The 27813-nt window shown below is 22.0% G+C and overlaps 1 protein-coding gene across 6 annotated transcripts in view; it reads right to left on the bottom strand.

Annotated features, from left to right (window-relative positions):
* The window catches only part of LOC109604923 (growth factor receptor-bound protein 14), a 429146-nt gene that overhangs the window by 313268 nt on the left and 88065 nt on the right, over window positions 1–27813 (bottom strand). For all 6 annotated transcript variants that reach the window (XM_049966498.1, XM_049966497.1, XM_049966499.1 and 3 more), the window contains exons 2-3: window positions 18789–18925; window positions 8487–8646 (exon numbers count right to left, since the gene is read on the bottom strand). In XM_049966498.1, the coding sequence (XP_049822455.1) occupies window positions 8487–8646; window positions 18789–18925 (297 nt within the window). The remainder of the gene's footprint in view (window positions 1–8486; window positions 8647–18788; window positions 18926–27813) is intronic.

Raw genomic sequence — 27813 nt, 5'->3', positions numbered from 1 at the left:
AAAAAATTATAGATAATAATAATACATAATAAAAACGAAAAATATGAAGAAACAAAGAAAGGTATTAAAAAATATATATTAAAACAAGAAAAAAAGAAAGAAAAAAAATATAATGGTTAAAAGACAAATAATAAAATAGGAATAATTAAAGATTAAGGGAATAAAGAATTAAAAATGTAATAAAGAAAGATATTAAAATATGACTATTAAAACAAAGAATAAAAACAAAAATAAAAGAATATATAATTAAAGTAAAAAAATTCGAAGTAATCTAAATTAAAATTAAACGACCTAAAAAATTATATGTAATGCACATAAAAAATTATAAAATATAAAGAGAAAGAGAATAAGGAGTAAAGATTTTGAATAAAAAGGAAAAATATTAAAATAATAATATTAAAACAATGATAAGAGGAAAGAAAAAAATTAAGACAAAACAAAAATAAAAGGATAAATAATTAAAGTAGAAAATGATGCAATATTTCTCTAAATAAAAATAGAAAATCTTACAAAATATACATATACCACATAATAAAAATTAAAAATATAATGAAAAAGAGTATAAGGAATAAAAAGATTTCGAATGATAGCAAATTAAAAACTTATTAAAACAAATAAAAAAGAAAAAATAAAAAAAAATGATAATAAAAACAAGTAAAAGATTTTGTAGTAAAAACTAAATTAATCTTAGGAATATATAGATAGATGTAAAGAAAGTCGAATAAAAAGATTTAAAGTAAAAAAAGAAATATATCAAAATAAGTTAAGTAAAACATAGAAAAGAGCGAAGAAAAAAATTAAAGAACCATGAAGAAATATAATCAGTGACTAAGAAAGAAGGAAACCTATATTGCAAACCAATTACATTAAAATATTTAAAAAAAAAAAAAACAAAGAGAAAGTAACATGTATAAAAGGCACCAAATAAGGAAAATGTTTGTTATGTCCTAGAAACATGTCTATGAGTTAAAAAATGTTTATAAAAGCCTTCTAAACACTCAAGTAAAGAAAGTTTTGAGTTTTAAATATTTTCTGTAATATTTAAAGCTTGAAAGTTGGAAAATATGGAAGAAAGAGGAATATTCATATTTGATTACTCTTAATTACTAAATTACCATAATACGGAGTCATATGATGGTTTTATATGTTCGTCTATCTTTTTTCTACAATTTAAAAGCATTATTAATTAATATTTTTAATAATGGTTTAATATTACAGACCAATTTTCAAACGAATTACTTTTTGGTGAAAAATTCATTTCTACGTATTTCTTTTCAAGTTAATCCTACTTGTTAGTTTGTTACTTTTTCCAAGAAATTAATTTAAAAAAGAAGGAAAAGCTCTCGGAAAGTTGTTCTATTAAATCCCACTGGTTAAATATTAAAATACAAATACGCCGAGTTGCGAAATTAACACAGACGTTTGTCGGGCGAGTAATTGCATTTTTTGTCGTATAAAATCGTATTTTATGCTTATGCATTAAAAAATATGAAATAAATAGAGAGGAAATTAACATTTTACACTTCTGAAAAGTCAAAGTTTAATTTTTTTATACTTTTACTAGGTACTTATCCTTGAAATCGCCATAAAAATTGATTTATTATGGTTTTTAGTTCATTGTAGTTCAGCGTCGTTTATGTTATTAGTTAGGTTCTCGTCAAAACCGAAACGAAACCTTTGAGTGTTGGTTTAACAAGAAGAACGACGCATTAACATTCCTCAGTTTATTATCGAACACGAAAAGAACTATAAATCAGAAGATTTATATCGTCTCCTAAAATAAAAAGTCCAACCAACCTACCGCACACATTCAGTTAATCGGTGGCCCATTCTTATGGGCAAAAGCTAATAGTGATTGTCGTGTTGCGTGGCAGCAGGAATAACAGTCGCAGGGTCGTAAAAAACGCAAATCACCGCAGACCGTGTCCCAATTTTTAACATTCTCAAGATGTTACAGTTGTAAATCGTGTACGTGTTATCGAAATGAAAATTTCAAGTCCGAAAGGGTCGTTAATGACGTCTTTTATTTGATGTACGAGGACTAATATGTTAGAAATGTCGGAGGTAAAAGCTATAAGTCCCCGCACAGTGGGGCTACTAAAACGTATGACGTAATAAATGTGCAAGAGCCATAACTGTTTTACATAGAATTATATAAATTATTAAATTTTAAATTGAATTGAATTATAAAATTATAATAAAAATATATATTTTTTCAATTTGTTAATTTTTATTTTTATTTTTTTATTTGTTTTTTATATTTTTCAATTATTTAAAATTTTAAAAAAGCATAAATTAAATTTGGAAATTTCATTAAAAAAACTGCCATATTGATAAATTAAAAAAAAAAATAAGTAATGAAAATCTGAAATAAGTAATAAAAATTGTTTTTTTTTATTTATTATTTAATTTTAAATTTCTTTATTTTCTTTTTTTATTATAAAAATTAAAAAAATATATTTTTTTCCAATTATTCAAAATATTTTATATTAAAAAAGAGTAAATTAAATTTATAAATGTCAATAAAAATTCAGAATCATCAAAAGTGACATTTTAAATTAGAAAAATATGCCATATTAATAAATTAAAAAAACAAAAAATTTATTTAAGTAAAATATATATTAATAAAAAACTGAAAGGAAAAAATTTAAATTGTATTTTTATTACTTAATATTTAAAAATTTCTTTATTCTCTTTTTTTATTATAAAAATTAAAAAAAAAAATATATATATATATATATATATATATTTTTCAATTATTCAAAACATTTTATATCAAAATGGGGTAAATTAAATTTATAAAATTCTTAAAAATTCACAATCATCAAAAGTGGCATTTTAAATTAAAAAAAAAAACTGCCATATTAATAAATTAAAAATACAAATAAATTTTTTTAAGTAAAATATATATTAATGAATAACTGAAAGGAAAAAAAATTAAAATTGTATTTTTTTTTATTTATTATAAAAATTAAAAAAAATATATTTTTCCAATTATTCAAAATATTTATTTTTATTTTATTTTTTTTATTTATTATTTAATTTTAAATTTCTTTATTCTTATTTTTTTATTTTAAAATTAAAAAAATATTTTTTTTTCAATTATTCAAAATATTTTATATTAAAAAGGGGTAAATTAAATTTATAAATTTCATTAAAAATCCAGAATTATCAAAAGTAGCATTTTAAATGAAAAAACTGCCATATTAATAAATTAAAAAAAAAAACAAAAAAAATGTTTTAAGTCAAATATATATTAATAAAAAATTGAAAGGAAAAAAAATTAAAATTGTATTTTTTTATTTATTATTTAATTTTAAATTTCTTTATTCTCTTTTTCTATTATAAAAATTCAATTATTCAAAATATTTTATATTAAAAATGGGTAAATTAAATTTATAAATTTCATTAAAAATTCAAAATCATCAAAAGTGGCATTTAAAATTAAAAAAAAAAAACTGCCATATTAATAAATTGAAAAAACAAATAAATTTTTTTAAGTAAAATATATATTAATGAAAAACTGAAAGGAAAAAAAATAAAATTGTATTTTTTTTATTTATTATTTAATTATGAATTTCTTTATTCTCTTTATTTACTAAAAAAATTAAAAAAAAAAATATTTTTAACTACTTAAAAACTGGAAAAAAGATAAAATTTTAAATGTGAAAATTGAAATAAATAATATTGAAATATTAAAAATTAATATAATAATTTAAAAAATATAAATCAATAATAATTTAATTTTTATCCTTAAAATTTGAAAAAATTTCAATTATTCAAAATATTTATTTTTATTTTATTTTTTTATTTATTATTTAATTTTAAATTTCTTTATTCTCATTTTTTTATTTTAAAATTAAAAAAATATTTTTTTTTCAATTATTCAAAATATTTTATATTAAAAAAAGGTAAATATTAATAATAAATTTCATTAAAAATTCAGAATTATCAAAAGTGGCATTTAAAATTAAAAAAAAAACTGTCATATTAATAAATTGAAGAAACAAATAAATTTTTTTAAGTAAAATATATATTAATGAAAAACTGAAAGGAAAAAAAATAAAATTGTATTTTTTTTATTTATTATTTAATTATGAATTTCTTTATTCTCTTTATTTATTAAAAAAATTAAAAAAAAAATATTTTTTTTTTCAATTATTCAAAATATTTTATATTTAAAGGGAATAAATTAAATTTATAAATTTCATTAAAAATTCAGAATCATCAAAAGTGGCATTTTAAATTAAAAAAAAAAAACTGCCATATTAATAAATTAAAAAAACAAATTATTTTAACTAAAATATATATTAACGAAAAACTGAAAGGAAAAATATTAAAATTGTATTTTTTATTTATTATTTAATTTTAAATTTTTTTATTCTCTTTTTTTATTATAAAAATTAAAAAAATTTTTTTTTCAGTTATTCAAAATATTTTTTATTAAAAAGGGGTAAAATAAACTTCATTAAAAATTCAGAATCATCAAAAGTGGCATTTTAAATTAAAAACACTGTCATATTAATGAATAAAAAAAAAAATAAGTAAAATACTTTATTTTATTTTTTATTTTAAAAATTTTAAATAAATGATTAAAATTCCAGAAATATTATTATAATTATTATATTATTATTATATTATATTATAATATTATTATAATTATATTTTTATTTAGGAAAAACATTAAGTAACATTTGTAGCAAGTAAATAAATATTCCATACTTTTTTCCACCACTGTATAACTTTATAAAAATTCAAATCATCACCTTTTATTATAATTTTGGGTTTTGTGCCACAGTGCGTCGACGCCATATTGAGCCTTCATTCTATGACCCACGGTAATTCCCCGAGACTTTGACACAATAATCAAAAGTAATTTAGCATTGCTGCAAATAAAATTGCCAGAAGGATTTTTTTCCGGTGACGAATTGTAAACTTTCATATTGGTGCATTAAAATTAAAAGTGATGAAATTCCCGGAGGTGTTGATTAAAACTACACCTTTCGAGTTAATGGCGTCATTAAAAATTGATTAAAAAAGATATTGCGCTGTCGTTTTACGACCGCTTTTACGTGCGAAGAATGTATCCAATTATTTAACTAATTATACAAGAAATTAACAAAACGATTGACTGTTATTTATTGAGCTGCGCAACTTTTTGCACACATCGGTTACCGTATTCATAATGAGCGGCCGAGCAAAATTCCAAACGTTATCAGTTTATGAACGTTGGGTAAAATGTTGAATGCGTCGCGGCGGAAAAAGTTAACGTCGCAATAAAGACGGAATGGATTGCAGTAAACGATGAATTAACGCTCAACATGTGGATGGGTTTCGGAGACCGGAGCATCCGGGTTTGGCAGGAAAATAGGTGTGCGACAAAAACATAACTTCGTGTTTAATGATTTAATTAAGTTTCGAAGTCAAAATAATAATTATTATTATTATTATTTATTATATGACATTTAGAAATTGAAGAATTTAATAAACACATTGAAAGATATGAAAATCTATCTAAATTTTAAAAATAAAAAATTGAAAAATGAAATATTTATTTATTGCATTATATTATTTTAATTATCTATCAGTTATCAGTTTTATTTTTATAATTAAAAATTGAAAAATTTAAAACATTAAATTATAAAAAAAATCATATTTTTATAATTTATTTATAATAATATAATAATTTTTCGATTTGTTAAATTTTAATTTTTGAAATTTTGAAATTTCAGAAATTTTATCGTTCAGAAAATCCTATAATTTTTTAAATACATAAATTAAAATAAATTGAACAAAACTTAAAATAAAAAAATATTAATAAAAAACTAAAAAGAAAATTTATTTCTCATTTAAATTTTATATTTAAAAACTGAAATGAGTGATTGAAATTCTAAAATATTAAAGAATATTAAATTTAAAAACTAAAATAATAAATAATTAAAAAATACAATGCAATAAATAAAATGTTTAATCTTCATCATCAAAAATTAAAAAAATTTAAACAGAAAATTCAAAACTGATAATTTATTTAAATAAAAAAAATAAATATATGAAATATAATAAATGGAATTAAAATATAAAATTTTCAATTAGTTTATTTTAAATTTCTTTATTCCCTTTTTTAAAATGTATATTTTTTCAATTATTCAAATTATTTTTTTTTTAATTAAAAAGAGACAAATTAAACTTCATTAAAAATTATGAATCTTCTAAAGTGGTATTTTAAATTAAAAACAATTAAAACTGATATTTTTTTTAAGTAAAATATTTATGGAAATCGTATTTTATATTTAAAAATTGAAATAAATAATTCAATGATTGAGTAATTAAAATACCAGAAATATAAAAAAAAATGCAATTTAAAAATTAAAAACCAAAATAATAAATAATTTAAAAAAAATATATAATGCAATGAATGAAACGTTTAATTTTCATCATCAAAAATTGAAAAATTAAATATTTTAACAAAAAATCCAAATCTGGCAATTTTTTTAAGCAAAAAAATTATCTAAACAATTTTAAATATATAAATTAAAATAAATTGAATTAAAGCTTAAAAATTATAATATATATATATATATATATATATATATATATATATATATATATATATATATATATAATATTTTTAATTTGTTAATATTAAATTAATTAATATTTGTATTTTTATTTTTTAAACAGAAAATCTAAATCTGGTAATTTATTTAAATAAAAAAATATCCAAAAAATATATAAATTAAAATAAGTTGAATTAAAACTTAAAAATTATAATAAAATATAAATTTTTTAATTGTTAATTTTTTTTATTCACTCTTAATTATATAAATTAAAAAAATATTCAAAATATTTGAAATTAAAATAGAAGAAATAATATTTGGAAATTTCATTAAAAATTTAAATCTTCAAAAGTGGTATTTTAAATAAAAAATAAACTGCCATATTAATAAATTTAAAAAACAATTAAAACAAATCATTTTATAAATGAAATATTTATGAAAAATCAGAAGAAAAAAAATAAAAAAGGTAAAATTGAATTTTATATTTAAAAATTGAAATAAATGAATGAATGAAAAGTATATTTATTTATTCAAACATTGAAAAAAATTTAAAATCACTGTCAAAAGTGACATTTTAAATTAAAAAACCGAAATATTAATAAACTAAAAATAAACAAATAATTTATAAAGTAAAATATTTATGAAAAACTGAATTTCTGAAATATTAAAATTAAAATTGCAACATAAAAACTTTAAAACTATAATAATAAATAATTTTAAGAGAATAAAATGCAATAAATAAAAAACTTAATTTTTATTATTTAAAAATTGGAAAATTTCATTAAAAATTCATAATGATCAAAAGTCGCATTGCAAATTAAAAAACTGAAATATTAATAAATTAAAAAGTTGATATTTTTTTAAGTAAAGTACTTGAATGAATGAATGAATAAAAAGATAAAAAAATAAAATTATATTTTAATTTAATTAATGATTTAAAACTAAAATAATAAAGAATATTAAGAATACAAAACACAGTAAAAAAAATATATATTTTTTATCTAAAAATATATCGTTAAAATAAAATGAATTAAAGTATAATAAAAGTCCACTTACATTAATAATAATAATAATTCCAATTGAATACCATTATTTAGTGTGAATTAAAATTGAAAATATTTAATAGGCAAAATAAAAATTAAATGATAATGTATATATAAATATTAGAAAAATTTACAAAATTATTGCATGAATAATTATTATTTTAAAAGTTGAGAAAATAGAATACTGAAAATTAAAATAAATAAAACATTGGGTAAATTTATTAAAAAAATTAAAATTGGAAAATTTTAAAAATTAAATGAAAATGATAAATAAGAAAGAAAAGTTGTAATTTGAAAAATAATCAAGTAATATTATATATTAAATACATTAAAAAATAGAAAATTGACAAATATGAAATGGTATTTTAATTGTAATTGATTATATTCTCTATATAATTATGAATTACTTTCTAATCAAATGATTACGATAATTGTACTATTTAATAATTACAACAGATTATATTTTCTATAAATCAATAATATTACAATCACAGAGATAATGTGCATTAGAAATATAATTGCATTAAAATTATCTACTACTACATGGTTATTATAACAAGTTTCTGATAAATAATTGGTATAACACATGCAAATGTTTCTGACATGTGATCGAACGCAGCACGATAATATTACTATACTAATTGGAACTAATTTAATTCAACGACTGCACGTAGAAAAACTGCTGACCTCCAATTAAACTTTATTGTCCATAATCGTTTGCTTTTAATAAAAGCCTTTTATTAAACTGAATTGAACGTGTTAATTCGTAGAAAAAATAAAACGTTATGCAAAATGTTATTGTGAATTATCAAATTAACTTCTTAAGGCAATAAAACCGAAAATAAAACGGGACGAGTGGTTACTAAATCAAATTCTGTCGACTCACCTAAACCCATCTCGGACCAGAACTCGATGAGGGACCAGTGACCGTTGTGCTGCACATGGTTCTTGACGATCAGCAGCTGACACAGCTCGTAAGTGGCCAGATTCCTCTCCACCAGCAACTTCTGGAAGCTGCCGTCGTCGTTGTAGAACTGTAGCTCCTCCTGCAAGCGAGACAAATTGCTCAACACTTTTACAACAGTAAATCATCGAGGATCGGCCGCAATGAATACTAAAACAGCGGAACTTCTGAACGGGGGGTTGGAAAGGATTTGATGGCGGCCTCGGTTTATCACTCGCGGTTTATTGCTAGTTTTGAGGGTCGATCGGCGGGTTTTTCTGGGTGCTAAAGTTGGCGATTACACTACTTAACATAAAGAATGTACGTCACGGGGAAATAAAATTTTACGTAGAACCTTAAAATATTAATGGGGTTTTTAAATATCGCCAATAATATAATAATTTTGGCTTTAAAAACGGTGTTTTATATGGTATTTTATCCTTTTATTATCAATTCTCTACTTGTACAGTTGTACTTAAATTCTAAATATTTTTAACATAATAATGCCTAAACATATTTACTTTACACTTCAATTTCAATAAATTCCAATAGTTAGTGGAAGCATTATAGTTTGGAGATGCTTTTCTCACTTCAAAGTTTGACTCTTGATTCAAGTAGAGGGTAATCATTTTCAATACTAGGATTTAATGGAAAACACCACATTTCCATTTAACGAGGATATTTCAGCAAGATAACGATTCAAACACACGTCAACATGATTAAAAAGAAGTTTCTAAAGAAATAGTTAATTGTGTTTGAATGGTCGTCTCAGTGCCCCGATCTAAATCCTATTGAGCACTTTTGAGGTGGACTTTGGGGAGTATTAGACCATCACATCTGAACAAAAAACATCAAAAGCACTCAAGAACTTCTTCAAACCATACAGACACAGTGGTAACAAATTACTTTTGGACACATTGCAGGGACTGGCAGTTTTTATGTCTAAAAGATGGCAAGCTGTGATAGAAGTCAAAGGTTACGCCACAAAATATTGAAATATCCCACACTTTTTACCAGACAAAATTGATTATTTATTAAAAAGTAAAAACCTATGAATATAATGATCATTCTTCTTAATTAGTAAGATCAGACTTAGTTCTTCATATTTTCTAACTCAACCATATAATATTACAGAAAATATATCAAAATCAAAACTTTCTATACATAAATGTATATAGAGGGCTCCTTTACAAAAATTTTAAGCTCATGAACATGATTTCAGCCAATCACATGGGATAAATATAGTTATTATTTTGTGCTTTTTATACATGTGATTTTCTCTTTATTATTTCATATCGTTAAGTAATAATAAATGGTTTGCAAATCGTTTAACAAATTTTCCCTCTTTCATTGTCATTGAAATTATCATTTAAATGAGTAAGTCCAGTACATATATTTCTCAAATTTGGCCTATAAGAAGAGTTCGAAGTAAGTTCATGAATGTTGCTAATCCATCTCTTATAGAGACAAGTGGAGTTATGTTAAATCCACCCATATAAATCCCTGTCAAACAAAAAACTGGAAACTTTAGTTATTAATGGTCTTGCATGTCAATATCTTGTAACCACTTTTCCGAAACTGCCTTTCTAAGGCATTAAAGAATGTTTATTTAAAGACCATCAAGTATGTAAACTGATGTAGAAAGAACATGTCAATTTGTCCTTAAAAATTTATTTCCTGCACTCTTACATTATTTTTCTGCTAATTTAGGAGGTGAAAATGATGAACAAGATGAACATTTTTAACAAAATTTAATTATTATCAGAATAAGATATCAGGATTATTGGTAAGGAGGCATAAATTATACGAGAAAAAGTATATTAGTACTGTTTATTGTTTTTTCTTCTGTTATGGCTGTGTATTACCTATAAAATATAATATAATAATATAATTAATATTTTAAACAACAACACTTTAGAAAGAAAGAAATACAGAAATTTTATTTAATACCATTTTAAAACTCTTGTATTATTACTGAAACCTATCAAAAACAACTTTAATATTACTTAAAATAGTCTCAAATTATAGAAACTTTATACAGTACAATTGAAAACTATTGTAATGTTACTGAAAACAGTTTAAAACAATTTTAAATTTAGTTAAAACAGTCTCAAATTATAGAAATTTCGTACAGTACAATTGAAAACTCTTGTAATGTTACTGAAAACTGTTTATTTAAAATAGTCTCAAATTCCAAAAATTTTATTCATTACCATTGAAATCTCCTGTAATGTTGCTGAAAACTATTTAAACGACTTTAACATTATTAAAAACAGTCTCAAATTATTGAAATATTATTCATTATCATTGAAAACTCTTATAATATTACTGAAAACTGTTTAAAACGTTTCTAACTTTATTCAAAATAGTCTTAAAATACAGAAATTTTATTTAATACCATTGAAAACTCTTGTATTATTACTGAAAACTGTCTAAAACAACTTTAACATTACTTAAAACAGTCCCAAATTATAGAAATTTTATACAGTACAATTGAAAACTATTGTAATGTTACTGAAAACAGTTTAAAACAATTTTAAATTTACTTAAAACAGTCTCAAATTATAGAAAACACTACACTTGAAAACTCTTGTAATATTACTGAAAACTGTTTAAAACGTCTCTAACGTTATTTAAAATAGTTTCCAATTACAAAAATTTTATCCATTACCATTAAAAACTCCTGTAATGTTGCTGAAAACTGTTTAAACGACTTTAACATTATTAAAAACAGTCTCAAATTATTGAAATATTATTCATTATCATTGACAACTCTTGTAATATTACTGAAAACTGTTTAAAACGTCTCTAACTTTATTCAAAATAGTATTAAAATAAAGAAATTTTATTTAATACCATTGAAAACTCTTATATTATTACTGAAAATTGTCAAAAACAAATTTAACATTACTTAAAACAGTCTCAAATCATAGAAACTTTATACAGTACAATTGAAAACTATTGTAATGTTACTGAAAATAGTTTAAACCTATTTTAAATTTACGTAAAACAGTCTCAAATCATAGCAATTTCGTACAGTACAATTGAAAATTCTTGTAATGTTACTGAAAACTGTTTAAAACGTCTCTAACGTTATTTAAAATAGTCTAAAATTACAAAAATTTTATTCATTACCGTTGAAAACTCCTGTAATGTTGCTGAAAACTGTTTAAACGACTTTAACATTATTAAAAACAGTCTCAAATTATTGAAATATTATTCATTATCATTGACAACTCTTGTAATATTATTGAAAACTGTTTAAAACGTCTCTAGCTTTATTCAAAATAGTGTTAAAATAAAGAAATTTTATTTAATACCATTGAAAACTCTTATATTATTACTGAAAATTGTCAAAAACAACTTTAACATTACTTAAAACAGTCTCAAATCATAGAAACTTTATACAGTACAATTGAAAATTATTGTAATGTTACTGAAAACAGTTTAAAACTATTTTAAATTTACGTAAAACAGTCTCAAATCATAGAAATTTCGTACAGTACAATTGAAAATTCTTGTAATGTTACTGAAAACTGTTTAAAACGTCTCTAACGTTATTTAAAATAGTCTAAAATTACAAAAATTTTATTCATTACCATTGAAAACTCCTGTAATGTTGCTGAAAACTGTTTAAACGACTTTAACATTATTAAAAACAGTCTCAAATTATTGAAATATTATTCATTATCATTGAAAACTCTTGTTCTATTACTGAAAACTGTTTAAAACGTCTCTAACTTTATTCAAAATAGTGTTAAAATACAGAAATTTTATTTAATACCATTGAATACTCTTGTATTATTATTGAAAACTGTCTAAAACAACTTTAACATTACTTAAAACAGTCCCAAATTATAGAAATTTTATACAGTACAATTGAAAACTATTGTAATGTTACTGAAAACAGTTTAAAACAATTTTAAATTTACTTAAAACAGTCTCAAATTATAGAAAATTCGTACACTACAATTGAAAACTCTTGTAATATTACTGAAAACTGTTTAAAACGTCTCTAACGTTATTTAAAATAGTTTCCAATTACAAAAATTTTATCCATTACCATTAAAAACTCCTGTAATGTTGCTGAAAACTGTTTAAACGACTTTAACATTATTAAAAACAGTCTCAAATTATTGAAATATTATTCATTATCATTGACAACTCTTGTAATATTACTGAAAACTGTTTAAAACGTCTCTAACTTTATTCAAAATAGTATTAAAATAAAGAAATTTTATTTAATACCATTGAAAACTCTTATATTATTACTGAAAATTGTCAAAAACAAATTTAACATTACTTAAAACAGTCTCAAATCATAGAAACTTTATACAGTACAATTGAAAACTATTGTAATGTTACTGAAAACAGTTTAAAACTATTTTAAATTTACGTAAAACAGTCTCAAATCATAGAAATTTCGTACAGTACAATTGAAAACTCTTGTAATGTTACTGAAAACTGTTTAAAACATCTCTAACGTTATTTAATATAGTCTAAAATTACAAAAATTTTATTCATTACCATTGAAAACTCCTGTAATGTTGCTGAAAACTGTTTAAACGACTTTAACATTATTAAAAACAGTCTCAAATTATTGAAATATTATTCATTATCATTGAAAACTCTTGTTCTATTACTGAAAACTATTTAAAACGTCTCTAACTTTATTCAAAATAGTGTTAAAATACAGAAATTTTATTTAATACCATTGAATACTCTTGTATTATTGAAAACTGTCTAAAACAACTTTAACATTACTTAAAACAGTCTCAAATTATAGTAATTTTATACAGTACAATTAAAAACTATTGTAATGTTACTGAAAACAGTTTAAAACAATTTTAAATTTAGTTAAAACAGTCTCAAGTTATAGAAATTTCGTACAGTACAATTGAAAACTCTTGTAATGTTACTGAAAACTATTTAAAACGTCTCTAACGTTATTTAAAATAGTCTCAAATTACAAAAATTTTAATCATTACCATTGAAATCTCCTGTAATGTTGCTGAAAACTGTTTAAACGACATTAACATTATTAAAATCAGTCTCAAATTATAGAAATATTATTCAATACCATTGAAAACTATTGTAATGTTACTGAAAACTATTTAAAGCATCTCTAACATTACTCAAAATAGTCTCAAATAACAGAAATTTTATTCAATGCCATTGAAAACTCTTGTTATGTTGCTGAAAATTATTTAAAACAACTTTAACGTTACTGAAACAGTCTCTATATTAAATATAGAAATTTTATTCAATTAAAAACTCTTGTAATATTAGTGAAAACTGAAAATGTTTACGCGTATAATTTTAAAATTATTAACATTAAAAAATTCGGTCTGAAGAGAAAAAATGTATTATATATTCAAAGGCCATAATTTAAATTAGGATGAAAATGAATGAATGTAAAATAATAAGTACTAAATGGAGTATTAAAAATTGTTAAAATTGATTAATCTATTAATAAAATAATCATTAGAGTTGAACCCCAAAAATAACAACGTAAATTGGGTACGTCACGATAATTATCTACGTCTATAAAATTTCCATTAATGGAAACTTAAAATATAATAACATGAATTAACATCATATTAAGTAATTGATATCGTAAATTTCAAGTATTTTTATTACCGATATCTAAGAAATATCCAATTTATAATTTCCGTGATATTCCTCCATATTTTGATCCGCTTTGAATTTATGGACCAATAATTTCCGTTTGACGATTATTAAAACGATAAACCGTCCGAATCCCTCTGCGTTTTAAATACGAAAAATAAAGTGCACATTTGCCAGACGGAATAACGGCATCAAAACAAGTCGGAAACTAAAAGTTTTATTAAACCAATATAAAACTTTTATCGTTCGAAGAATGAAAATTGTACATAACTTCAACGGACTGGATATGTCACACATTTTAAACACAAAGTTCGCATTTTATTCCGCCATTAGAACACTCGACAATCGACTCGTTTCTTTGCTGCGAGAGTTAAACAGTTGATTGACTCGAAAATAGGTTCTGTACTAAAATTAAGGACAAAAAGTTCATTGTCTTATTGTGCGAGTATATTTATAAGCTATGTATTCAGATCAAAGCGGAATTTATGAGTGATGAAACTTTGATTAATCGTCGTGTTTGTGGACTGTGACAAATTGACGAAACGTCGTGTTTCATGTTCTGGGAATAACATACGAATTTTGGATCGGGTCGTAAAACAACTACAGACAAAACCTGTTAAAAATATTCCTGTAACAATGAATGACGCACGTCACGCGTTTACGACTTTACCAAAGTAAAATACGCGTCATAAATTAATAAAGTCTTCCGTTCGATGTTCGAAGGTTGCTACAACTGTTTTCAAAATTCCAATTCATTTATTGGCCTCGTAAAATCTGTGGTAAATCACTTTGCCATAAGTATCAGTGTGGGTAAGTTGGGGGTTGGAACAAAAGGGCAATTAAAAACGTCCTTCGCTACGAAATTAAACAAAATTGCCCAATTAAAAATGCAGACCTTTTAATTATAAGAAGTTGTCTGGAGCAGATGATCTTACAACAAAGTAATAGCGTCGGTTAAAAGGTGAACATCTTTCAACGTGGCGTCTCTCAGACAACGAGATAAATTTTAGAGAAGTTGCCCGTCTAAAAATAAACTGAACTTGTGACAAAAAATGTTTAGCAGTAACTCATACATTTTAAAATTTTTAAAAATAAAGCAGTTAAACTTGTTTCATTACATAGATAAATCAAATTATGCACGTAGTTTTACAGAATTCAAACATGTTAATGGTTTGTTAAGCTCCCTCTTTTGAAATAGCCACAAAAGAGTAATATGTTCATGCAAATTGCTGTAGACAAAGTCACATATTGGACTGAAAAATTAATAATTTTTATGGAAATTTGCTCTATACTTTTTTAAATTATAAAAGACATGGTAACCATGAAAATTGAATTTCTTTTTTAATGAATAAAAAAGTCTTTCATAACTTTACTGTCTATGAGTCCCATACGAATATTTTCAATATATACTTTATTATAACAATTATTTAAATACTTCCCCTTTTCTAACACAATTTTAGAAGTTAAATGTAAGAAACATGAACATTTATAAAAAAATATTAATTAAAAATATAATAAAACAAAAATATTTTTCAGAAAATATAGACAATTTCTGTTAAAAATAATAATGATTCAAATTTTATTTCACTTGTTAATTTAAAAAATTTCAAGTCAACAATTTTAATTTATCAATTAAAAAAGGACAAATAAAGCACATAAATAGTTAAAAATTATAATAATTATAATATTATTTTATTAATTTATATTTATTATATATTTTATATATATAGTTCTTTATATAATATATTTTGAATATATTTCATGGTTACTTTTTACAATATTATTAAATTGTATTACAAAAGAAAAAGAAATATTTATTATTTAGGTACAGAAAAATATTATTCAAATTTAATTTTGATAATTTAATCAATTTTAAATTAATACTTTCTCTTTTCTTAACCCAACAAATTATAATAATTTTTACACACTTTATTCAAAGTAAGAGAAAAAAATGCATTTATAGAAAAATATTAATTAAAAGTATATTAAAATTTTGTAAAATAAAATATTTTTAAAAAAATTATTGCCAATTTCAGTTAAAAGATAATATTAATTCTAATTTTATTTTATTTGTTAATTCAGAAAATTCCAGGGCAACAATTTCAATTGTATAGTATCAATAAAAAAACAAAAAAGTACACAAATAGTTAAAAATTATGATAATTACAATATTGTTTTATTAATTTATATTTAATATATATTTTATTTATTAAAGTTATCTATGTCTTTAATATCTAAATCTATATCTTTAAAATTTTATTATAAAACAAAAATAAAGATTTATTATTTAGGAACAGAGAAATGTTATTTAAATTTAAGTTTGTTAATTTCATAGGTACAATAATTCATTTTAAATTAACGCTCCCTCTTTTCCTAAGACCAGTTTTGAATTAATAATAATATTTACGTACACAAAATAAAAGAAAAAAAAAAAGGATTAAAAGTATATTAAAACTTTTTAGAATAAAATATTTTTAAGAAAAGTTAAGTTAAAAAAATGATTCTAATTTTATTTTATTTCTCAATTTAGAAAATTTTAGATCAACATTTTTAATTTTAAATTATCAATTAAAAAAGATTTTTTAAAACAAAATATTTTTAAAAAAATTATTGCCAATTTCAATTGAAATATAATGTTGATTCTAATTTTTTTGAATTTATTAATTTGGAAAATTTCAGGTCATTTTAATTTTTTAGTATCAAATAAACAAAATAAAAACAAAGTACACAAATAGTTCAAAATTATAATAATTGCAGTATTTTATTAATTTATATTTATTATATATTTTATTTATTATAGTTATTTATAAAAAATATTTTGAATAGATTTATGAACTTTTAGTACTATCCTGAAATTTTATTACAAAACAAAAATATACAAATTTAAATTTGATAATTTGTTATATAAATATAAGGGTTTTATAAATTAAAATAATATTAATTCTATGTTTATTTCATTGGTTACTTTATTAATTCTATTTATTTTTAAATATTTATAATATATTTGTGGTAATTCTGAGGAATATATATTGAAATTACAGAATAAAATTAACTATTTATAATTTAGGAACAATACAATATTATTCAAAATTAAATTTGATATTTTTATATGCCAATTAATTAATTTTAGATAAATATTTCATGTCCTTTATATTACACAAAATAAAGGAATAAAAAAATAATTATAAGCTTATAAAGGGTTTTTAAATTAAAATATTATTTAAAAAATTCTGATTTTCAGTTAAAAGAATATTAATAATTCTAATTTGATAACTTATATTAATTGAGAAAAAATTAGATAAACAATTTTAATTGTTTAATAAAGAAAAATAAGTACACAAATTAATAAATACAAATCTTTAAAAATGACGATGAGTACATTGCTTTATTAATACAGTTTCAATTATTTTTAATTATTTCATACAATTTCATTTATTTTTAAAAATTTAGAATATATTTCTGGTGATTCTTAATAATATATTCTGAAATTATATTACGGAACAAAATTATCCATTTATAAGTTTATAAAGGATTTTTAAATTAAAATTAGTATTAATTCTAATTTGATAACTTACATTAACTATTATTATATATTAATTAATTAAATAAAGAAAAATAAGTACATAAATTAATAAAAACAAATATTAATTTAGAATATTATAACTACAGTAATTTTTATAAAAAATGTAAAATAAATTTATGGTGTCTCTTATATGGTATATCCTAAATTTTTTTTAACAGAACAAAATTGAATCAGGACATCAAAATAAATTTGTGGTGTCTCATATGGTATATCCTGAAATTTTCTTACAGAACAGAATTAACCATTTACAATGTAAAGACAGTACAATATTATTTATTAACTCATATTTGATTATTTTATAGGATTAATTAATTTTAAATAAAATTATCCTCATTTTTTAAGACAATTGTTGAAGGTATAATAATCTTTTCTGTTTCAATAAATTTCAGCAATCTGGTTTATAATTATTTCAAACAAAAAAATATAATAAAAATTATCACTGTAACGTTTACTTTCAATTTATAATAATATAAAATAAACTGTATATGTATATAAAATAAATTTATAGTAACTCTAATGTATATACTGAAATTTTCTTACAGAACAAAATTAACCATTTAAAATGTAGAAAACAGTACAATATTATTCAAACTTATAATTATATAGGTTTATAGGATTTTATAGGTTTATAGGATTAATTAATTTTAAATAAAATTATCCTCATTTTTTAAGACAATTTTTGAAGGTACAATAATCTTCTTTGTTTCAATAAATTTTAGCAATCTCTTTATAATTATTTTAAACAAAAAATGTAATAAAAATTATCACTGTAACGTTTACTTTCAATTTATAATAATATTAAATAAATTGTATGTGTTTATATAAATTATCATTTTTTATCGTAGAATGTAAATATTTTAACAAAGAAATGCTTAAAGTATCATTAAAATTATAATACTTATAAAGAACTAACGTCATAGAACCAGTTTAAGTAAATAAAATAATTAGTATTTTCCAATATTAACTATTCATAATTAAAATAATCACAATATTTATATGAAGCATATCAGTAAATTCATTTAAGGCAATCTTACCTCTTTCTCGGTGCTGTTAGCATCCTTATCCTCCACGTCCTGTTCCGGAATTGATTTTTCGTAAGGACAATTCTCCAGCCTCTCGTACCGCTCGTCCGAACAAATACACCGATGCATTTTCGGAAACCGACACCACTCTGCAACCAACGAAAACATTAATCATCACGTAACAAAACGAAACAGAAAAATGAAATAACCACCAGACACAGAATCCACCACCCGTCTCATTTTACATTTAGAACAAGTGCCATGCACTTTTGTCCACGCAAAGGGAAACAATCGCCCGAGAATTTCTGCGACCGCTTTTAAAAAAAAAAAATAAAACGCCTCGCAGAAGGCGATTACGCACTTGTGCTGACCCCAAACAATCTGCATCGATATTTCACAACGTGTTCCATTCATCGGCCGGACCCAGATGGAATTACGCGTTATCGTCTCGCGTTGCTTCCAGCCAGCTTAAACGTCGGACGCGACGAAAACGAAACGGCCCCGCCAATCTCGGTTTTAATCTCGCGAACGATTTTCATTAATGCCATGCTAATTTATGTGGGAAGTTCGCCTTTTGAAAAGCCGATACTGCGAGGAAGTTATGGAATAATGCACCTGATTAATTATTCATTTGGAAATTTCTTGGCAGATATATCTGCGATTTGGGAAATCATTTTTACAAGTCGACTCCATAAATCAGGCGGTTTTTTTTTTCTTGGTCTTTGAACAAGGAAATCCGATGCTGGGGAAATGAACTTGAGCGGGCTTTGGGGAAGCTTATGGAAGTTTTTCATACTCAACTTACATTTATTTATTTACCACAAAATAAAATAAAGTTAATGTAACTTAAAAAATTAAATTAAACTTTTAAAAAAGTATAATTTAATGAATTAACATTAACAAAAAAAATTATATTTATTATGTTTAAATAAAAATATATACAATACATATGAAATTATGTAGAATGAAAAGCATAATTTGAGGAAGAACTGAATAATATTTTAATTTTTTTTTATTGTCCATTTTAGATTTAAAAAAAGTATAAAATTAATTTGATGTAATAAATATAAAATTTTTTAATCATAATTTAAAAAAGTATAATTTAATGAATTAAAATTAACAAAAAAATTTATATTTATTATGTTTAAATAAAAATATATACAATACATATGAAATTATGTAAAATGAAAAGCATAATTTGAGGAAGAACTGAATAATATTTTAATTTTTTTTTTATTGTCCATTTTAGATTTAAAAAAAGGATAAAATTAATTTGATGTAATAAATATAAAATTTTTAATCATAATTTATAATTATCAAAACTTAAATATATATCCAAATATAAAATAAATATATATTGTTTGTTAAATAATAGATTTTATTCTAAATTTATTTATTTATACATATTTTATAATAAAAATTGACTTGTGAAATATATAATTTAAAAGAATTTAAATTAAATTTTAAATTTGACGAGAAAAATTTAACAAAGAAACAATTTGTTTTCCATTTTAGATTTAATAAAAGAAAAAAATTAATTTAATAAGTATTGAATAAATATTAATTCAACATTTTTTATTAAATAATAAATTTTATAAATTAATTTATTAACTTAAATTTATATATTTATATATTTTATAATTAAAATTGACTTATTAAATATATAATTAAACTGAAAGAATTTAAATTAAATTTTGAATTTGGATTCCAAATTGATAAGTACAATTTACCGAAAAACTAAACATTAATAAAGAAACTGTATTTTATATTCATTATTTTTAAATAAAATATCAACAACTGATTTTCCATTTCTAATGAAAAAGAAGAAAAAAATTAGTATAATAGAAAAAGTATTAAATATTCAACAAATTCAATTTTTTTAATAAATAATAGTTTTTATATGTATTTTTTAACGTTAGTTCATATTTTATTTATTTTTAAATTTTATAATAAACATGACATATTATATATATATAATTAAATTAAAAAAATTTTATATTTAAAAGACCAAAAAGAAAAGTATAATTTAGGGGAAAACTAAACATTAACAGAAAAACAATATTTTATATGTATTATTTTTAAATAAAAGTATAAACAACAATTTTTCTATTTTAAATTTAAAACAAAAAAAATAATATAATGGTATAAGTATTGTATACATATAAATTCAAAAATAATTAAGGTTAAGGTAAATTTATTTATTTTTATATTTTATAATAAAAATTAAATTAAAAAAAAAATAAATAAATTTGTAAATTTGGAAATCCAAATTAATAAGTATAATTTAATGAAAATCTAAACATTAAAAACGAACAACAAAAATATTTTATATTTAACATTTTTAAATTAAATATCAACAATTGGTTTTCCATTTTAGATTTAAAAGAAGAAAACAAATTAATATAATAGTATAAGTATTGAATATATATAAATTCAACATTTTTTATTAAATAATAGTTTTTATAAATTAATTTGTTAACGTAAACATACATTTATTTATTTATATATATTTTATAATAAAAATTGACATATTAAATATATAATTAAACTAAAAGAATTCAAATTAAATTATGAATATGGAAATTTAGATTGGTAAGTATAATTTAAGGTAAATCTAAATATTAACAATGAAACAATATTTTATATTTAATATTTGTAAATTATCAACAATTTGTTTTTCATTTTACATTTAAAAGAAGAAAAAAAAATAAATATAATATTATAAGTATTAAATATATAAAAATTTAATTTTTTTTATTAATTAATAGATTTAATAAATTAATTTATTAACTTCAACCTAAATTAATTTATTTATATATTTTATTATTAAAATTGACATATTTAAATATGTAATTAAACTAAAATAAATTAAATTAGATTTTGAATCAAGATTGATAAGTATAATTAAACGAAAAAAGAAACATTAATAGTGAAACAATATTTTATATTTATTATTTTTAAATAAAATAACAATATTTTTCAAGTTTAGATTTAAAAGAAGAAAATTATTAAATAAAATGGTATAAGTATTGAATACATATAAAATCAAAAAACATAACAACGAAACAACATTTTATATTATTTATCTTTAAATAAATTATTAACAATAGGTTTTCCATTTTATAAAGGAATTTTATTTATTTATATATTTTATAATTAAAATTGGCATATTAAATATATAATTAAACTAAGTTTTGAATTTGGACATCTAGATTGATGAGTATAATTTAAAAACTAAAAATTAACAAAGAAATATTATTTTATATTTATTATTTTTAAATAAAAATATTAACAATTTCTATTTTTCTATTTTAGGTTAAAATATGTGAAATTTAATTCTATTTTAGATTTAAAAGAAAAAAAAATCATATTATAAATCTATATTTTTTTACAATTCTTAATTAATCCTTTCGACGTTAACCCAAATTTATTTTTATATATTTGACACTAATCAACAAATTAAAAAAATAATGAAACTAAAGATTTTGGTTAATAAAAAATACAATTCACATATATTTCTTATTTTATATAAAAGTATCAACAATAAATTTCTCCTTTTAGATTAAAACGAAAACAAATTTATATAATTTCATGAATTTAAAATTTTACAATAATAATTCATAAAAACAACTTACATAAATGTTTAGTTTATAGTTTTATAAAATCTTATATGTACTTTGACAATTATTTAATAACATTGTTGTTATTTTTTATTAGATAAATTTATTGCAAAAGTATAATAAATAACATTTTTATTATTAAAACCGCCGATAAAACTGAAATAAATCGTATTAAATTAAAACAAATGACGAAAGCCGGTAAATATTTGCACATTAAAAACAAATTAACGCAGTTCAAATCGTTAATGTTTTACATGTAAATATTTATTCGACACCGTAAATTCGCAATTTTATTAACCAACATTTATCGGACATTCCCAATTAAATAATAAACTCCCGATTATTGAAAAAATTAGGTTGAACGCGCCCATAAATTCATTCACACGGCCTTCCGCGAATAAAATTGGTGTCCCGTGTTTTATGGCCGGACGATTGAGCGTGTGGCATCAGTAAACGTTACGATTGATTAACATCAATGAGACCAAACGGCGAGGTGATGAAAATGCACCATCAATTTGGTTTTTTCAGTTTTTTATCCCGTTTTAATTTGGTCCTTGAGCTTTAATTAATTATAGAGCTGTTATAAAATTGATCCTGTAATAAACCCATAAGTTAACCTTTGGTTGACAACTGTAAATTATCTTGTTCGACAAGACTTACGATGTTGTAATATTAGCTTCAGTTTTCTGGTCCTTGAGTCTGAATTACATAATTATATGGATTGGTTCAAAGTATTGTAACGATTAGCTGAATATAGAATACTAATTTAAAATGTTAATAATAAATTACATATTATGAAGAGTACTGGACAAGTAAATTACGTTTAATGTTAGGCTCATCATTTATTTAAATAATTTTTTATAACTTTGTATTGAACTATTATCAATAATGCTCAAAATTATGGTAATTTATTAAATATTTTATTCAATATTTTAGAAAAACTCTTTTATTTAATATCATCGATAAAATATTATAAACTTATTATTGTTTAATATAAAGGTTGATGCATTTGTGACCATTGTTTTCATATATAGTTGTCCTGTATTTCCTGACGTTTCGTTATCACGAGTGGCTAGCTTCTTCAGAGGTCTGATTTGGTTCGTGTCACTTTGACATCTGATTGACAACTAAATAACAACTTAGACGACTGAATTTCGTTCTGTTTGTTGGCCGTTCTTATCAGCTTAGCGATTTTGGTGTTTTTAAGCACTGGTGTCCATATTTTATCAAGCTTCAATGCTTCTTCTTTTCTGTTGAAGTTGTTTCCGTGTTTATGGATTTCAATTGCTTCTCTAATCATTCTGTTGTGATATCTAATTGTCGGGGCAAGCAATTGTGTATCTTGGAATTTTATCTTATGATTTGCATCTAACAGTGCATGTTCAGCTTCAGCAGACTTGTCTGATTGTCCTAGGATGCAGTTTCGTTTGTGTTCCTTAATGCTAGTCTCTATTGAACGTTTTGTGGTACCGATGTATACTTTCCTGTAAGAGCATGGTATATGGTACATCTTAGAAGCTGTTTGATGGTCTCTCCTATCTTTGGCAGATCTGAGACTGTGTTGAATCTGCCTTGTTGGTATAAAAACAGTATAGATGTTATGTTTTAATAAGATTTTTCCAATTCTATTGGTAACTTTACATACATATGGGAGAAAAGCTTTACCAATCGTGGGCTCACTAGGAGGATCTTTATTATTAGTATGAGGTCTCATTGTAGGTCTTCTTTCTGAGCACTTGTATCCTTTGGCCAGTAGTATCTTTTCTAAATGTTCTTGTTCTTCAGCGAGGTGGTGTGTGGCACATACCCTTTTGGCTCTTTCAGTTAGTGTTTTGGTGACCCCTTGTTTTGACTAGGATGATGGTCAGATAGCATCTTCAGAGGTCTGATTTGGTTCGTGTCACTTTGACATCTGATTGTCAACTAAATGACAACTTAGACAACTGATATTTTAGAAATTTCGTTCTGTTCTTTGGCCATTCTTATCAGCTTAACGATTTTAGTGTTTTTGAGCACTGGTGTCCATATTTTATCAAGCTTCAATGCTTCTTTTTTTCTGTTGAAGTTGTTTCCGTGTTTATGGATTTCAATTGCTTCCCTAATCATTCTGTTGTGATATCCATTGTCGAGGTAAGCAATTGTGTATCTTGGAATTTTATCTTATGATTTGCATCTAACAGTGCATGTTCAGCTTCAGCAGACCTATCTGATTGTCCTAGGATGCAGTTTCGTTTGTGTTCCTTAATCCTAGTCTCTATTGAACGTTTTGTGGTACCGATGTAAACTTTCCTGTAAGAGCATGGTATATGGTACATCTTAGAAGCTGTCTGATGGTCTCTCCTATCTTTGGCAGATCTGAGACTGTGTTAAATCTTCCTTGTTGGTATAAAAACAGTATGGATGTTATGTTTTAATAAGATTTTTCCAATTCTATCGGTAACTTTACATACATATGGGAGAAAAGCTTTACCAATCGTGGGCTCACTAGGAGGATCTTTATTATTAGTATGAGGTCTCATTGTAGGTCTTCTTTCTGAGCACTTGTATCCTTTGGCCAGTAGTATCTTTTCTAAATGTTCTTGTTCTTCAGTGAGGTGGTGTGTGCCACATATCCTTTTGACTCCTTCAGTTAGTGTTTTGATGATCCCTTGTTTTTGACTAGGATGATGGTTAGATAGTTTATGTAGATACCAATTGGTATGTGTAGGTTTTCGGTACACTGTGTGGCCTAAATGTTCACCCACTCTTTTTACTAGGACATCCAAAAAAGGTATTTGGATCTCCTTCTCCAATTTCTTTATGAATTTGATATTATTTTGTTGAGAGTTTAGGTGTTTTTGAAACTAATCTAGTTTTTCTTGTCCATGTTTCCATATCACGAAAGTATCATCCACGTAACGATACCAAACAGAAGGTTTGTGTTTGGAAGTCTCAATCGCTTTTTGTTCAAACTTTTCAATAAAGAAATTGGCCATCATTGGACTAAGAGGACAGCCCATTGTTATTCCTTCAGTTTGTTCGTAGAATTTGTTGTTCTAAACGAAATAGCTTTCAGTAAGGCACCTAAGGAAAAGATCCACTAAATCTGGAGGGAATATTTCTGATATCATGGTTAAGGAATCATTGACAGAAACTTTAGTGAAAAGTGACACTACGTCGAAACTGACCGGTCTATCTTCTACATCAAGATGTAATCCTTTCAATATCTCAACAAAATGAGTGGAATCTTTGATAAAGGTTTGAGTGTTTCCAATATGAGGTTGTAGCAATCTACTCTTTTTTATTCTATAAAATGCTACATACATATATTAAGGTTAAAATTACTTCTTCCAGTACCTAATATTTATTGGTTTTAAACTACATACTGTAAAATTAAATTGCTGAAACACCCCTCATTATTTATTTCCCATAAACACGAACGCAACACAACATAATCATTACTCAATTCTGTCATTAACAGTCTTAGACAAATTATAATAATTTTAGCATTGAAAATAACACAATTAAAATGAATAATAACACCCATAACACAATTGAAAACGTACATTGTCTTAAGACGCAGTTTACAAACAGACACGGTTCAAAATAAATTCACGTTTCAGACGACAGTAATAACGGATATTACGGCAATCTTCATAAACACGCCACAACGTGGTACAAAATCGGCCTCTTTACTCGCTAACTATATGTACTAAAGACTAAATAATTAACATCGTCCGTTCACCTGATATTATTATTTTTTTAAGGCCGTAATGGTGTCTGTGAAGTTTGTAAGATGTATGAGACTTCTCAATAAAACCGTAAAATTTATGGTTTTAACATCGTTGTTTGTTTATTTTTAATTAGATTTCCTTTGATAAAATATAAATTAATTAATATTTAAGTAATTAATCTCAGTATCTACGGTACAAGAGGCTAAAAATAGTGCTACTTGATCTACTTTTTGTAATATTATTCCTTTAATAGCTTTTTTAATGGGCGATTTCCTACAATAATAATAATTTATTAGTTTTTGTTATAACATTAATGTCAATTTAAATTGATAATTTGTAGTTTTGCGTCACTATTTTTTTAAATAATTTAATTTTACTGTTTAATCAAATATTATATAAAATAATAATATTTTTATTTATTTATTTATTTATTATTAATACTATTAGTTATTTATTATATAGCTATTAGTTATTATATATTTATATTAGATAATTAATATAATATTACTTCATATTTTTTTATTAAAATATTGATTTCAATTATTTTAAATGAATTTGATAATTTGAATTTATGTAATTAATTAATATTTTAAATATAATTGCCACAATAATAATATTATTAATTAATTTATTAACTTCAATATTTATTCTTTTTTTTTAATTTTCAAAAATAAAAATATTTTAATAGTTTTTATTAAATCATTAATGCCATAAATTGGTAGTTTATAATTTTGCATCACTATTTTATAAACAATTTAATTTTACTTTAATTTTTGATTAATGAAAAAAACTAAAATATACTATTGTTACTTTTATTTATTTATTTATTATTATTATTAATATTATTAGCTATTTAAATTTTAAAGTTCCTTTATTAACTTTTAATTACTTTATTTTTTTTAATTTATTTTAAATAAGTTATCATCATTATATAAACAATTATTTATTTTATTTTTGTACCATTATGTGTTAATATTTTATAATTTAATAATGATATAAATTTAAATTTTACATTATTAAATAATTATTGTTTTCAATTTTTGAAATTTAAAATGTAAACTTAAACATTTTATATTTTATCATATTTTTTAATCATAATTTAATAATAATTGATAAATATATTTATTGTCTTTGCTCCACATAATTTTAGGTAATATTATAAATCATTTTCAAATTGTAATAATAATTTATTGAATTATGTTAATCACAAATTGACATTCTGGTGATTTATGTAAAGTTTTGATAAATATTTAATAATATTTTAATTAATTTCAAAGTTTTTATCACATTATTAACAAAATATTTAATTTCATTTTTATATTATTTATAATGCTCATAATTTAAAATTACGTACACCTAAATTAATATAGTTTTGTTATAGTATTAAATATTTCTTTAATTTAATTTCTTTAACAATTACATAAGCAAAAATTATTATTGTAGTTATGATACATTTTTTAATTTAACTATTTTAGATAATCGTAATTTTTGATTGTAGTTTAATAATAATCGATATAAATATTTACTGTCTTTACTATCATACAATTGTAGAAAATATTATAAATTATTGTGCATTTGAATCAATAAAACTGACTATTTCATATTGTCATACATAATTTATTGAATTATATTAATCACAAATTAACATTCTGGTAATTTATGTAAAGTTTTGATAATTATTTAATAATTCAAAGCGGACAAACC

This window comes from Aethina tumida, chromosome 4, assembly GCF_024364675.1.
Source record: "Aethina tumida isolate Nest 87 chromosome 4, icAetTumi1.1, whole genome shotgun sequence".
Lineage (NCBI taxonomy): Eukaryota > Metazoa > Arthropoda > Insecta > Coleoptera > Nitidulidae > Aethina > Aethina tumida.
The sequence above is the reverse complement of the archived record's forward strand: the minus strand, read 5'-3'. Positions and strand labels throughout refer to the sequence as shown.